Source organism: Terrapene carolina, unplaced genomic scaffold (genome assembly GCF_002925995.2).
Source record: "Terrapene carolina triunguis isolate 2854851 unplaced genomic scaffold, T_m_triunguis-2.0 Scaffold69, whole genome shotgun sequence".
Taxonomy (NCBI): domain Eukaryota; kingdom Metazoa; phylum Chordata; order Testudines; family Emydidae; genus Terrapene; species Terrapene triunguis.
This window is the reverse complement of record NW_020664420.1, coordinates 27,486,960-27,503,258: the sequence shown is the minus strand read 5'-3', so window position 1 is coordinate 27,503,258 and position 16,299 is coordinate 27,486,960. Positions and strand designations below refer to the sequence as shown.

Here is a 16,299-nt window from a genome sequence, read left to right as displayed (position 1 = left end):
ATTTTCTAGAGGTCAGTATTTTTTTTTTTTTTTATTAAAGAAAAAATTATTGCAAAGGGGGAAAAAAATGGGCTTGTACCTTTTGCTTCTTTGTAGTGTCTAAAAAAGGCCCCAAAGGTTGCTTTGGTTTTTTACTTTAAAAATTAGAGTCCTATTAAACCTGGAAGAATATTATGGAGGAGGTAGTGAAGTTTCACAACACTCAACAGACACAAAGCAGAGCAATTGAGAGGTGAAAAAAAAAAAAAAAAAAAAAAATCCTAAATCAGGCTTTGGTGTGTTTGACAGCTATTTAATTTCAACAGTAATTTGGAAAAAAATTAAGATTCCACGTTTATGTTTGTCATCCTTCAAAGTTTACGAAATAAGTCCCTGAAACTCTGTCCCTCAAAAGAGATCTTCCGACAAAATTCAGAGCTCTATTTTGCCATTCATTACATCTATTCATATTTTTATCAAAAGAAAAAACTACTTTTTATACATCATAAAGCAGCAAAAAAGGGAACAAACTCATTTTTAAAATACCTTTTGCCAGTAACTTTAACAGAGGACAAGAGTTCACTAACCAGTATTGCTGGTGGAGGATCAAGTCCTGACACTTCCACAAGAATTGTGTCATATTTATCAAAATTAATTCCTGTCTGGTAGTGTGCAAAGATGGCTTCTTCATTGTCAGGTGGAGGTGGAGGCACATAGGTCACCTTTGGACCTTCAGAATACAAAAGAAAAACCAATGGCTCACATACATGAACAATAATCTGAGGGAAAATTTTAGTTAAAGTAATTTGTTCCATTTGGAGCAGCCAAACAATTCAGTAGAACTTCATTAACCCCCACTTTATAATTCATGTATGAAAAAGATTCAATAGTGTGCTGCACTGAGGTTATCCAATACAACTTTTTTTTTTTTTTTTTTTATATTAAAAATATATTTTTTTTTTTTTATTACAGGTAAGATATTTTTTTTTTAAAAAAAAAAAACCTTACCTGTAGTTGTCAAAATCAAAGTTTTTGTGAAACATTCTACTTGCTTAGCATTTGTTCACTTTTCTCACAAATGGCTCTTCTAATCAATAGAAAGAATTAGTTGAGTTCTACTGGGTAACTAAAACACCAGAAGCTGAATTTTACACCTTTGAAGTCTTGTTTACACTACAAAGTTTACATTCTGCTGAAATCAAGTCTAGACCAAACTTTGTCTGGGACATCAGTAAGCCATATGGAGCACTTATATGTGGATGTGAGGTGTTCTTCAAGTGCATTAGAAACGTGTTTGCGTGAGAGCAGAAGAAGGGAATGTCTTCCCTACAGAAACAATTGATACATCAGGAAATGCACACACAGCAGAATACTTACAAGAAGTAGCAGTAAAAGCTATAGCAAACTGAAAAAAAATTCAAATAACTAGTACCCAGCTTGGTCACTGACAATGCTGTAAACATATCCAAATGAGAAGAAATTATTTAGAAGAGAGTCCCAAGCTAATAACATATGGTTACAGTGCTCATTTAATGCACCTCCTAGCCAAAGACTTCAGTGTTCCTTAAATAAAGGCTAATGTTGAAATTACAAAATACTTCCGTAACAACCACTTTGCAGCAGCTGCTCTGAAAAAAGTGGGAGGAACCAAGCTAACTCTCCCACAAGACATGCGATGGAACTCAGTAACGGTCTGTTTTGAGCATCATATCAAGAACTGGCCTAATCTGATTACAGTTTGTGAACAAAATTGTGAAAAAATAGATGGCACTGTCACAGCCAAAGTTCTCAATATTGGGCTTAAGAGAAATGTTGAACACATGTTGAGTACCCTGACGCCTATTTCTGTAGCCTTGAACAAAATGCAGGGAAATAGCTGTTTTATTGCTGACGCTGTTGAAATTTGGAAGGAACGAAGTGAGATCTTAAAAAGAGAAATATGCAATGACAGAGTTAAATTACAAGCATTAAAAAAAACGAATGGGACAAGCATTCATTTCTTGCAGCTCATTTTCTTGCAAATTTTCTCAATACTCAGTACCAGAGTCAATCCTTAACTGCTAAAGAGGAGGAGTTGGCTATGACATGGACAACAAGCAATCATCCCTCCATAATGCCAACTACCGTATATATTCGTACACTGGGGGGGAGGGATATCTCAGTGGTTTGAGCATTGGCCTGCTAAACCCAGGATTGAGAGTTTAAACCTTGAGGGGACCATTTAGGGATCTGGGGCAAAAATCTGTCTGGGGATTGGTCCTGCTTTGAGCAGGGGGTTGGACTAGATGACCTCCTGAGGTCCCTTCCAACCCTGATATTCTGATTCTAAGCCAAATTTTTTTAGTAAAAGAGGGAAGCACCAGAGAAGGGGGTCGGCTTATGAACGGGTATAGAAAGGGAGCGGTGGGACACAGACCCTCCCCCCAACAGAGGGAGCAAGGAGAGGCAGCACAGCCAGCAGGGAAGAGGCGGGGCCAGAGTCTCTCCGCTTCTGGCCATGCTGCTCTCCCCCCAGCCTCCAAAGCAGTTGCAGCTCCAGGGCTGGCAGGCTGCAGCCGTGCCACTCGGCCCCGCCCCCCAGAGCAGGCTGTGGCTGCACCGCCCGGCCCGCTGGAGCATGCTGCGGCCATGCCACCTGGCCTAGCCCGCTAGAACATGCTGCGGCTGCGCTGCCCAGCCTGCTGGAGAGCTCCAGCCAGGCCAGAGACATCCTCCCCTGGCCCTCCCCAGGTAAGGTGGGAAGGGATGGGATGGGGAGAGTATGGGGGTCCCAGGCTAGGGTGGGGTCATGCATGATAGGGGGGCTGCCAGCCTGTTTAATACCTGTATTAAATTGCTTGTTTAAAAAGTATATAATGCCTTTCGTCTGGCAAAATAATTTCCCTGGAACCTAACTCCCTATTTACATTAATTCTTATGGGGAAATTGGATTAGCTTAACATCATTTTGCTTAAAGTCACATTTTTCAGGAACAACAAGGAGTCTGGTGGCACCTTAAAGACTAACAGATTTATTTGGGCATAAGCTTTCGTAGGTAAAAACCTCACTTCTTCAGATGCATCAGGAACATAACTACAACGTTAAGTAAGGAGTTACTGTACCTGCCTGACCACATTGGAATTGACCAATATGGGTCTAAGCACCCCGCAAATATACCCATTTGTAAGTATATTAATCAAATACTTATAAATGTTTTGTTACTATTTGGATGTAGTAAATTGCTTATTATCTGGGCTTTTTAGGCATGTTTTGAGCAATTGTATACCTTTGGATTTAATAAATGAATTTATGGTTAAATTAGTGCTTGGTATTTTCCCATATTAATAATTTCAAATATTAATAGTTCAAACAAATCCCCTTCCTCCAGAGAAGGAATTATAATTGCCAGAGTCACCATCCTGAACTCTTGAGGCTTCACAATCTTGTTCAGTCTTAGCTCCAAGATCTGCCGGCAACCGCCATCCTTTTTTTGTACTAGGAATTAGGAGTAGAACTCTCTGCCCCTCTAAAGGGAAGCTCGTGAGAGGAGTCCCTGAAGAGGGAAGGAGAAAGGGATGAAAGGGACAGAGTGACAAAACCTGGATGATGTAACCTAATATTATGACCTCCAAGACATTCGTCTGAGGTGATCTGCTCCCAAACCTGATGGAAATGGACAAGACAGTCCCCAAAGGAAGGTGGACTAAAGGACGCAACCTTAAAGTCAGAAGAGTGGAGGCACAGGAACTGTTCATGGGCCAAATGGAAACTGCTGGCTAGAAATCTCCTATTGGGGGATCAAGAGGCACATGTGCTCCTGAAATGCAGCATCCCTAGGGGGACCACTCGAGAAGAACTTCTGCCTTCCTTTGATCATGGGATAGGAAGATCTCAGAGAAGATGCCTTAGACTTTCTTCTTCAGCATGCTTCAGAGTTCCCTGAAGTCATCTACTATCTGCAAGATATCCTGTGATGAAGTGTCATTTGTGCCAATGTGACCCAGCACCAGTGGATCCTTGCCTGTCAACTTCAGAAGCCTATCCAATCTTAGAGTGATGCCTCTCGTCTTGGCTTCAGGAAAGCAGCACGTTGTCCTGTTGTCTGTTTGTAGCTTGCAGAATGTTCTATTCTTTTCTTCCAAGTAGAATCTCCAGCAAGGATCATCTGTCTTCCTTGAATGGTTGGAGAACTCTTTATGGGCAAGCCTGATTTTCTTACAGGTTGGGGCAAGCGCCACACGTGTCCTAGATCTCTCTCCAGTCCCTTGGACCTGCTGGATCTCACTTTACCAATTCTTGCATCACTCCTATGCTCATCTTTGTGTCTGCCTTTCTCTATGATGCCTTTTAAGCCTGGAATAACTTTACCTATCCTGTACAGCAACTTTCTAATCTTTTGTCTTTCAAGTAAATTCAATACACTTAAGTGAATCCTATTAATCGAACAACTAGAGAAATAATACTTTAAAAATGTCACAAGAACTAGTGCACCAATGTGACAATTCCAAATTCTGGTCACATGGTGCTCTGTGCAACTGAAATGTTTTGAAAAGTTTAAAAAAAAAAAAAACAGTATGTGGATTGCCTTAGATTATAAATTCCAAGATGGGCACCCTGTGTACCTTGAGGCATTTATAATAATTTTTTTTACTATTTGCTTAGTACTGTTCACTGTCACTCAATTATATGTATAGATTAATGAAATCTAAAACAGAATCAAACTTTACAAGTTTGGTCTTCTTGCCTTATAAGTAAGCCTACATACATGTATCCCAATTAATTTCTTAAATTTACCTTGATTATCACCACTTTCTGTTTTGTCGTGTGATTTCCAAGAACCTTAAGTAGAAAAGAAATTGATAGAAAGAGAATAGTCAGGCAATAAAAAAAAAAAATATTGACTTCTTGACAAGCTACCTTATAGCGAATCTACTTACTTCTTCCTGAACCTGCAATTACTTCTTCGTTGAAACCTCTGTATCCTCCTGTTAAAATATGTCACATTTATTTTATTTTGATTTGCAAAATAAACGAACACTTCTCAGGCTCTACTGCTTTTCAAAAATTAAAAGTACAGTCACAACAGAAACATGCATGAGGGACAGCATGGAAGATTCTTAGGAGCTTGTAAAAGTAAATGGGTGATAGAGCTGGACAGTTGGCAGAGTAAACACAGTGAGCTAAGGGGTCAGGAAAGTAAGGTGAGCTAAGCTACTGAAGACAAGGACCAAAAGTTTGTGTTTAACACAGTGGATAAGGGAGAGTGACCTGACCAAAGCACTGAGTTGAGAAAAAGGATTCTGGCAGCAGCATTCTGACCGGACCAGAAGGAGCAATGTTGCAGTGATGATGACCAGAGGAGAGATGGATGCAGTAATCAAGAAGCAACATGAATGATAGTTTGGCAGTATAGTCAGAAAAGAGACCAGATGTTGATCCTTTGACCAGAGGTGAGGAATCACTCACATAGTCCAGAATGGGGAAGCAAACCACAGAAAGGAAAATTCTATCTTTGGATACCTCAAGGCCAGGGTGGATAAAAAACAAATATTTAAGACATTTAAATTGCATGTTTTTGATAAAATGCTTTTTGAGGAAAAAATTAAAACTATCTTTAGATAGGTTTAAGATACATTATAGCTCAAAGATAGCTCATCATGGAATAGGGATTATAAATTCTAATTCTATAGTATGAGACAATATATTAATGTAATGTTTAAGAAAAGTTTTGTAAATGAGTTCCAATAGTTCATGGATTAGGGACCCAATCTTATCGGGTTCCACAGGCTTCCATATAGATTATTTAAGGTTAATCTTTCTATCTACCCAATAGGACTCAGTGCTAGTCTAAAAGATACCATCAGAGATGCTTAGTTTTGCAGTTCTCAAACTGTGGATTTGGGTCTCCAGAGGTAACATGCTTGTTAACAGCAAAAATGTTTTTAAATAAAATAAATATTATATAGAGGTGAGAAACAACAGACCTTAACTCTATTGTCCCTCTGCAAATTTGTGTACACAGAGTTAATCCCTTACCTCTTTCAAAGTGCAAAGTTTCAAAAAGTTCAATGAATAGAAGATTGTTGGGGGCAGAACAGATCTGGACAAGGAGAAGAAGTCTGGACATAAATGTGAGAAGTGAGGGACATATGCTTGTTTTGTTAGAATATTATAGGTTTCTGTTGAAGAAAAAAAAATCCAGAATACTTAATGTTATTGTTTTAGTTAAATAAAACAATTTAAATGTCTGTCTGGTGATGTTCTCCTCCTAATACAGCATGGCAAGAAAATACTCCAAATATTAATGATTAACCTGTTGAATTGGAGATAGTTCACCTACCAATGACTTCATAAATATCTGCTTCAATTACCTTTGGTAAATGAAATAACCAAACAATCATTCATTTTCGGATATAGCTGTAAAACTAATCTGAAAAGTTTTCAAAACAAATCACTGTTTAAAAATGTATCGTGTGTACCTTCTAAAAATTAAACCTACATCTATCTCTGAGTTGTGAAGAATATGTATTAAGGTTATAACAACCAACAAGAATCACTTATGTAGAAAACCATGATTAAATCGAGTCTTCCTGACTAGTGATTTAAATCATGATTTAAATCAAATCCACCCTGCTCAAGGCAACTATTACCTACATTCTTAGAATTTTTAGGTTTATGATCTGCTTTTGTCTTATGGTCTCGAGGGCGAGGAGCTCAAAAACTTACCTACCAGAACACTTATGTTGCTTACTGTAAAACTCTGGGCTCTTCCCAAGAAACCATCACAATCAAAGTGAAATTTAAGATATAGATTAAAAACAATAGAATACTCTGATCCATCCACAAGTCCATATTTTTTCAATTGAACATTTTAGAAAGGGAAAGTATGATGTCCAGCTTGGCACAGATTTAGAATTTGTCGAAAAAGCTTTTATATATTGTGACAAAGTTCTGTCCTTGACTCCGTGGGTCCTGCGTTTCCTGACGGATTTTTGCTAGCCTCAGAGGCTCACTGTGACCCTCCACATAGCCCTTCTCTCTCTAGAGAGAAGGGCCACAGTCTAGTGAGCCATTTTTATCATAAGCCAGCAAGGGAGGTGAGGAGAAACAACCCTCCCTCACACAGTCTCTGTTGTCTCCCAGTATCAGTGATTAATCAGGGTGGGGAGGGGGGAGAGCCTGGGCCCGCCCTCTAGTCCGGGCTCCAGCCCAGGGACCCTAAACTTAGCAGCTATGAAAGCTGACTTTTTGGAAATAGGGCATGTATAATTCCCTGGGCTACTTCCCCACAGCAGCCCCCACTCAATATGTTCTTCACAATTACCTCAGGGCCTCCTTCCTTGCACCTGATATGGATTCGTACTACTTCGTTCCTCCAACAGCACAGCTCCCTCCTATAGCTCCTGACACCCACCCCGCACTGACTAACTGAGAGGCTTTTAACTAGTTCCAACCAGTCTTTGATTGGCTTCAGGTGTCCCAATCAATCTAGTTGTCTCTCCTGCCTTCTAGAAGGATCTTAATTGGCCCCAGGTGTCTTGATTAACCTGGAGCAACTGCCATTTGGTTACCATGGTACCAGGGATTTGTTTAGCCTGGAGCTAACATACCTGTTCCTCACTACTTTACTGTAGCCATCTGGCCTTGCCCCATCACAATATACACAAGCCATAAAAAACAGTTACTAACCTTTCCTAACTGCTGCTGTTCTTCAAGATGTGTTGCTCATGTCCATTCCAATATAGGTGTGTGCGCATCACGTTCACCATTGCCGGAAGACTTTTTCCCCCCCTACCGATATCTGTCAGGTGGGCTCTGATGCCTCCTGGAGTGGCACCTGTTGGCCCGCCCTCTCCTCAGTTCCTTCTTGCTGGCAACTCCAACAGAGAAGCAGGAAGGTGGGTTGTGGAATGGACATGAGCAAACATCTAAAAGAACAACCGTTACGGAAGTGTTAGTAACCGTTTTTTCTTCGAGTGCTTGCTCATGTCCATTCCAATATAGGGAACTCCCAAGCAAACACTCAGGTGGTGCGGTCAGAGTTTGAGACACGGACTGGAGGACCACTACACTGAAGGCTGCATCATTCCTTGCCTGCTGAGTAAGGGTGTAGTGTGCCGTAAACGTATTACTAGACGACCAGGTGGCCGCCCTACAGATGTCTACAATTGGAACATGGGCCATGAATGCCACTGATGAGGTCTGTGACCGCGTGGAGTGCGCAGTTAAACATGGGGGAGGCACTTTTGCCAGGTCATAGCACGTGCTCATGCAGGACTTCATCCAGGAGTAAAACCTTTGAGCCGAGATCGGGCTGGCCTTCATCCTTTCTGCAACAGACAGAAATAACTGGGTGGATTTTTGAAAGGGTTTGGTCCTTTCTATATAAAAAGCCAAAGCACTTCTAGCATCCAAAAAGTGCAGCTTCTGTTCGTGTTTAGCCGTATGGGGCTTAGGACAGAAGACGGAGAAAGACTTCCTGACTGTTGTGGAAATGGGAGACCACTTTCGGAAGAAATGAGGGGTGAAACCACAACTGCACTTTGTCCTTGAAGAAGACTGTGTAGGGCGGCTCAGAGGTGAGGGCTCAGATCTCCGAGACCCTTCTAACTGAGGTGATGGTCTTCCAGGACAAATAAATCAAGGGACATGTTGCTAGCAGCTCGTACAGTGACCCTGTCAGTTGTGATAGGGCCAAGTTGAGATCCCAGGGGGGCAGAGGTTGGCATACCTGTGGATACAGGCGCTCCAAGCCCTTTAAGAACTAAGAGCTAATTAAATTGGAGAAAACTGATCTTCCGTTCACCAGAGGGTGGAATGCTGATATTGTTGCCAAGTGGACTCTAATAGAGGACACAGCTATACCTTCCCCTTTCAAACGGAGCAGATAGTCCAAGATAAAGGAGAGTATGGCTTCCAGAGGGGAGACCCCTTTCTGAAGCGACCAGAGTGAGAACCTTTTCTATTTTGCTAGGTAGACCATTCTAGTTGACTGCTTTCTGCTGCCCATAAGTACCTCTTGGACCGGTGATGAACAGGCTAGTTCCATTTTGTTCAGCCAAAGGTGCCAAGCCGTCAAATGCAGAGATTCCAGGTTCGGGTGAAGCATGTGGCTGTGGCCCTGGGAGATGAGATCTGGCCACATTGGGAGATCAACTGGGATGTCTATGGAGAGGTCCCGCAGGGTTGTGAACCAGTGTTGGCGTAGCCATGCTAGCGCTATGAGAATTATGTGTACCTTATCTCTTTTGACATGGAGTACCACCCTGTGGATGAGGAGTGGAGGGGGGGAGGGGAGAGAAAGTGTACAGGAGTCTGCCCCCGCCCCACCATGGCAGTTGGAAGGCATCTGAGAGCCCAGACTGTGACCCAGGTATGAGCAAAACTGGGGGCATTTCCTGTTGCTCCTGGTTGCAAACAGATACACCTGGAGAAACCTCCATCTCCGGAAAACAGCCTCCAGGACGTCTGGTCGGAGAGACAACTCGTGATGACTGGTGAAGGACCTGCTCAGGTAATCCGCTAGCTTGTTCTGCGAGCATGGAAGATAAGCAGCCTCCAGGTGAATGGAGTGGGATAAGCAGTAGTCCCAAAGTTTCAATGCCTCGAGGCATAAGGGAGATGATCAGGCTCCCACCCCTTGCTTGTTTATATAGAACATTGCCGTGGTGTTGTCTGTGAGGACTGATACAGACTTGCCCTGGAGCTTGCGGCAGAACACCTGGGAGGCAAGGCGCGCTGCCCTTAGTTCCCTGACATTAATATGCGGGTTTACCTCCTCTGGTGCTCACAGACCTTGTGTCCCAAGGGGCTCCAGGTGGGTTCCCGACCCCATAGCCGAGGCATCCATGACCAGCTCTATTGACGGTGCAGGCCCTGCACATACTATATATTGATTTAACCACCCCTGAAGGGCATCTTGCGTCGCTTGGGGAAGAGTGAGCACTCTGTCTAGCAGGTGATGCCCCAGTATGTACACCGATGCCAGCCACAGCTGCAGAGGACGGAGTCCGAGGCATGCATGCTGCACTATGTAGGTGCAAGAGGCCATATGCCCAAGGAGTTTTCGGCAGTTTCTTGCCCTGGTGGTGGGGCATGCTAGCAGGCCTTGAATGAGCATTGAGATGGTCCTGAAGCACCCTTTTGGCAAGGAGGCTCTTGCCTGGTTTGCATTGGAGATATCCTCTAGATGGGCATGAGCGTGGACTTCTGCTCGTTGATCAGGAGGCCCAGGTTCTCGAAAGTGGACCATACAATCTGCACGTGCTGTTCCACTAACTCCCTGGATCAACCTCTCACCAATCAGTCGTCCAATTATGGGTAGACCTGCACCCCTCTCCTTCTAAGGAAGCCCACCACCACCGCCATACATTTTGTGAAGGCTCTCCAGGCCACCAATAGACCGAAGGATAGAACCTTGAACTGAGAGTGGTCCTGATTTACTACAAACCCAAGGTATCTTCTGTGCCGCTGGAAGATGGCTATATAAAAATACGCATCTTTCAAGTCGAGGGCGGCATACCAGTCCCCTGGATCTAGGGAAGGAATAATTGTGGCCAGAGAGACCATGCGGAACTTCAGCTTCTTCAAGAACTTGTTGAGGGGTTCCTGAGGTCTAGGATAGGTCCGAGATCCCTGTTGGATTTTGGGATCAGGAAATAGCAGGAATAAAACCCCTTGCCTCTTACCACTATGGTAACCTCCTCTACTGCTCCTGCCCTTAGGAGTAACTGCACCTCTTGGGCCAGGAGATTTTTGTGAGAAGGGTACATGAAGAGGGATGGGGAGTGGGAAGGAGGGGAGGAGAAACTGCAAGGTGTATCCCACTTCTACCATGAGGAGCACCAATCGGTCAGACATGATGTTGGCCCACACCCAGTAAAATTGGAACCAACAGTCCAAAAACATACAGGTAAGATATAGGTTATGGACTAGTGCGTCGTCCTCGGGCGCATCCTCAAAAGTTTTGTCTGTTGCCTGATAATTATCTCGTGGGCGCAGATGTCGAGGCTGTTGAGGAGTGAGGGGTCTGTCTCTTTCTGAAACCCCTATTCCTCCTTTGCCCAAAATCCTGCCTCTGGTAGGGCTGGTAGAAACAGCCCATAGGCTGCGGCTTAAAATGTTTGCGGGATGGGGAGGGGAGACCCAATGATTTCAAGGTTATCCTTGAGGCTGTGGAGCCGGGAGTCAGTTGTTCCGAAAACAAGAACTGCCCCTCAAATGGGAAGCCCTGAAGCATTTGTTGGACCTCATGGGCGAGGCCAGACAACTGTAGCCAGGAGCTCCTCCTCATTACCACACCTGTGCCCCTTGCCCAGGCCGCCACATCCATGGCATCTAGAGCCACCTGTAGGAACGCCTTGGTTATTGCTCTGCCCTCTTCAGCCAAGGCCCCAAATTCCTCCCTAGAGTCAGCTAGCAAGAACACTGAACTTCTGGATTGCCAACCAGGAATTAAAATAGGAACAGTTAAACAGGGCCTGGTGGTTAGCAATTCTAAAATGAAGGCCCCCTGTGGAGTACACTTTTCTTCTTTGAAAGGGGACAGAGGGGGCACCTTCGCCTCCCAGGGTGCCGAAAGAGAGCGTCACTCTGTAGGAGACCTGGACCACTTGCGGCCAAGGGGTTTTCACTGGCCACTGAGGAGGCATCTGCCATTGGCCAGACTCACCCTATTGGGACAAGTCCCTGGGTCTTGCCCGCAGGGCGTCTGTGATCCACTCTGGATCCAGTTCCTCACAAGGCATATGACTGCCTGCGATTCTAAGCCAGAGGACCCACCCCTAGATGACCAGAGCGGTGCCGTGCCCGGTGGTGCCGAGCGGCGTCTCCGAGGAGAGTGGTGCCACAACAAATAATGGTGCCACCATGGGGAGCTTTGCCGTGATGGAGAGCAGTGTCTCAACGACAAGTGGTGCAGACTGCGAGCAGTGCCATGGCAAAGAGCGGCATGGAGATTGCGATCAGCGCCTGGAGTATGACAGGTGCCAGGAGTACGATCGGCGTCTAGGTGGGGTGCCGTGTCGCTGCAGTGAGTGTGGTCTCCGTGCCGACTCCCCTGATGATGAGCGGGATGGTGAGCAGTGTCTTGCCATCATTGTGGGCTTACTCAGGGCTGGTGCTTGCCCTTTTGTGGCTGGAACCAGTGATGCCTGGTTTATTCCCTGCAGCCCTCAGCTTGGGGACAGCAGTGCCAGGACAATGAAGAGGTTTTGTGCCTCCTCATATGCCTCTAGTGTTGGGAGTGCTGCCAGGGTCGTGTCCACTTCTTGGCTCACCCTATGTGAGGAGCCTCTTGGTGCCGGACTCAATGGTGCCAGTTGAACTGCCTCCAAATGGAGAGTGGTCTGCCACAGATTGCACTTTCTCAACAGGCTCTCTCAAGGGGGAACGTCCCTGATCAGACTTTTTTGACCACTTCTTCAGCACTGGTGATGGGGATCAGTTCCAAGTCGTCGGCGCCGGAGAAGCATGCCAGTGCCGGGAGGACGGTGCTGGGGAGCCAAATCCATGCGGGTGTCCCAAACAGACACCTGCACACTCCTGGTAGAAAAGGTGCCTGGTACCGGGTCCGGTCGCTGCTCTGAAACGGGACTGAGTGCTGCCTCCATAAGTAGGAACTTCAGACCAAGGACCAAAAAAGAGAGAAGATCAACTGAAGTTCCTACAGATCTGGCACTTATCCTGAATATGACCACCTCCCAAGCACTTTAAACAGCTCTCGTGAGGGCCACTGACTGGCCTGTGCTTGCGGCACACCACACACAGTTTGAAGCCCTGGGCGGGTGCTTACCGACGAACTAGCATTATACTTATACTAACAAACTAGTTACACTTATCTACTATCTATTTACAGGAAGACTACCACTACAGGATTCACTTGCTGAGCAAGAGATAGGAGTATTCCAGTGACCGCCACAGATGGAAAGAAGGAACTGAGGAGGGGATGGGCTGGTAGGTGCCTATATACCGCACCATGGAAGAACCACTCCAAGAGCTGACCTGACAGATAGCACTAGGGGGAAAAAAGTCTTCCAGCGATGGTGCACACAACGCGCGCGCGCCTACATTGGAATGGACATGAGCAAGCACTCAAAGAACCATTAGAAATTTCTTTTCTTAAAATGTAAATAAAGGTATTCCAGCTAGTTCTAAAAACAAAAAACAAAACAGTGCTCCATAGCTGCTAGAGGCAAAATGAACTGGTATGCTTGGGATACTAAAACTATCCTACGCCTGTCTGGAAAGCAGTCTATATTCCTTTGTCAGTGGGATTAGTGACTATCTAAAAAATTAAATTGTGAAAGAATCTTGATGGACGGAACTAAACAACATTGGAGAACTAAGAATCATACCTTTTTTTAATTACATACAGTGGCTAATCCGAATGGTTTGATGGAAGGAAAAAGATAGATGACAGCCAGGGCTAGAGATTAAGCATATGCACAGTACCCTGTACTTTTAGTGTAGTATCTTAATATATTAAATAGCTAGTTTGCCCTGCCTGTACCTCAAACACTGCGGCCACATTGCAAACATTGGTCTAGTGTTCGAAAACCTAAAACAGAAATGGACTGAACTGATTAGAAATCAAACTGGCTACTATATTTTCATTATCCAAGATGAGAGAAATGCAATAGTAAATAAGTAAGAGTGAAAAGTAAATTTACTTTTTTTGAAAAAGTTTCAGTTTTAACAAAGTTATTTGGTACAAAGTGAACAAGGAAATTTAAGACACCAGTGAAATGTAACTTGACAATACCACTTTAAGATGCTTCTGCTAAATTCTAGCAAATGCATCTTAATATTTTTGTTTTTCTGCATTTAAGGAGCTCACAAGCACTTTCCAAAAAATTATAAAATAAATCTCAGTCTCTCAAGATAGGTATTATCCCATTTATAAACAAGGAAAATGAGGCATGGAGTGACATATGATTTGCCCAAGTTGTCCAAGAAAATAAGTATCAGAGCTAGGAATACACAACCCAAACCTCCTGACTCCCTCCCTTCCTTTCAATCACTAGTAAATATACACAATCTTTGTATAACCCCAATACATAAGCAGCTGACCTTTGCTTCCAAATCCTCTGCTTCTATTATTGCCATTATCACCTGAAAAACAAAGGCAGAATTATTTACATGTAATTGGGCGTAACAGTGCTTCACAGATCTTAATACAATATCTTAAAGCTGTTATGACTACAGGTAGCAGAAAGCAGGATCCCTTCCCAGTAAGAAAAATCTGGCAGCGGTTTTGTCAGTCGTTCATTATCCATCCACCCAGTAATTCTTTATGTAAGAACGTCAACTCCTCCTTTCAAGCAGCAAAGGCTAAAAAAAGAAAAGTCAGTAACAAGCAGTCCATAAACTCATTCCATGCCTTCTCTATTGTAGAGACTTTTAGGTCATATATAGTTATGGGACAACAGAGAGGACTTACGGCTTGTCCACACTACAAAGCCCTTCACAACACCATTATTCCAATAGAGCTCTGTAGAAGAGACGCAGAATAAGCAGAGAGAAGTTGTTCTTCTGCTGGCATAGCTACACTATGTGCCAGACTAACACCAGCTAAGCCGGAAGAAACACACTGTTGGTATTGTGCTGTCTACACTGAGGGTTTTGCCAACATAGCTATGTAATTTTTTCACACTACTAGCAGACATAGCTGTGCCGGCAAAACTTAGTCTACAAAGTCTGAGTGGAAAGGAAGGACAATGATAAGTACTTTCAATTCTTTGTCTCCAGTTGTCCCATCCTACAGGGAATACCTCAGTTCATGTGATAAAACAAACTCCCACCCAAAAAGCCACTCTGCGTTTAATTATGACACATTTTTTCATTTTGTTCATTAACATTATTTTTCATCCCAAAATGTTATTGAAGAGAACCAATGGGGTCCATGCAATGTTAAATGTGTGGCAAATATCATGAGGATCTCTTACTGAGAACGGAAAATACAGTACAACAATCATTAACTTGAACACCTACTAGAGTAGGGACCTCTCACCATTCTACATCTACTACATTAAAAACTACTTTGATCATCCAAAGCATTTCAGATTACTCAATATCAAACTCCCCTAAGACACATGAACAAACAATTCTGACATGGAGAGTGGCTGCCAGACCCCCAGTTGCACGGTTTTAAGGGAAAGTGTGTTTTATTATGCCCCATGCAGGGCGGCTGAGGAGGTGGTATGTGCTATTCAGCTTCCCCAGTTCATCAGTAATCTCCCTGGACTCCAGAGAGATTACTGATGAATCCAGGAAGCTGAGTAGCAAGTACCGCCTCCTCAGCCACCCCAGAACGCTTGCTTCAAGTATCCAGTTGGAAAATAAACTGGAAGCTACAGCATCAGCTTGCCTTTCCATGCAGAAAGTTATTTTACAAGTTAAGCTAGACCTCGCCACCAACAATGAGTTTTGCCTACTGGTATCCATACCAAGAATCACATAACTGGAATGTTAAAATAACTGTATAAACTATTTAGGAAAGAGTAAGTAGAAGCAGAGGGGTGGTGTGTAGTGCATCAAGGATGCCATTATCTGGTTTAGTTATTGACAATTAAAGACAGGACCTGGAATATGTTCCTTCTACCTGATAAATCGCAAGATGGGATGTAGGAAGGAGGTCTGTCACTGACCACCAAATCAGACATGGGAACAGAATTTGAAACTCCTTAAATGTATCTATCTAGAATATTTAGAAATAATTCTATGATCATGAGGGACTTCAATCTAGGGAGCATATGCTGCCACTTCTAAAATAACCCTGGAGTGCCTAAAAATTATAGGTAACTTTCTAACACAAAGGTATTGAAACCATCTTGTGGTAATTCTATACTAAACCTGATTCTGAGAGAGAAAAATAAATTCATCACGGGAATCAAAATTGATTGTTGCCTACATACAAGTGATCATGATCTATTTATGTGCAAACAGAATACAGTCCTACCCAGGAATTACTTTGTACTTTAAAAAGAAAGATTTCTCAAAGCTGAAAACAATCATGGGCAAAATTGAATGGGACAAAAAATAAAATAAAAGGCATGAATAGTAATTGGGAATTGTTTAAGTATGCTTTATTAAGTGCCTAAAAACAATTCCAAAATAATCACAAAAGCAGCCACCTTTGGGTAAAATGACTAGTCTAGTCAAGAGGGGAAGCAAAAGCAGCAATAATAAATCAAAAAATTATAACAAATGGAAAAATGGGAAGCTGATACCAGTGAGTACAAATCAGCAGTTAGGATATGCAGACAATTGGTAAGGGAAACTAAAGGTATCAATGAAAAAGGTATTGCTAGTACATTTAAGGAGAAGGAATTCTTTAATTAT

The 16,299-nt window shown here is 43.4% G+C and overlaps 1 protein-coding gene across 1 annotated transcript in view; it reads right to left on the bottom strand.

Moving 5' to 3' along the window:
- The window catches only part of DDX4 (DEAD-box helicase 4), a 92,322-nt gene that overhangs the window by 29,885 nt on the left and 46,138 nt on the right, over nt 1-16,299 (bottom strand). The window contains exons 9-12 of the mRNA XM_026649248.2: nt 14,029-14,070; nt 4,896-4,943; nt 4,753-4,797; nt 567-709 (exon numbers count right to left, since the gene is read on the bottom strand). Coding sequence (XP_026505033.1) covers nt 567-709; nt 4,753-4,797; nt 4,896-4,943; nt 14,029-14,070 — 278 coding nt within the window. The remainder of the gene's footprint in view (nt 1-566; nt 710-4,752; nt 4,798-4,895; nt 4,944-14,028; nt 14,071-16,299) is intronic.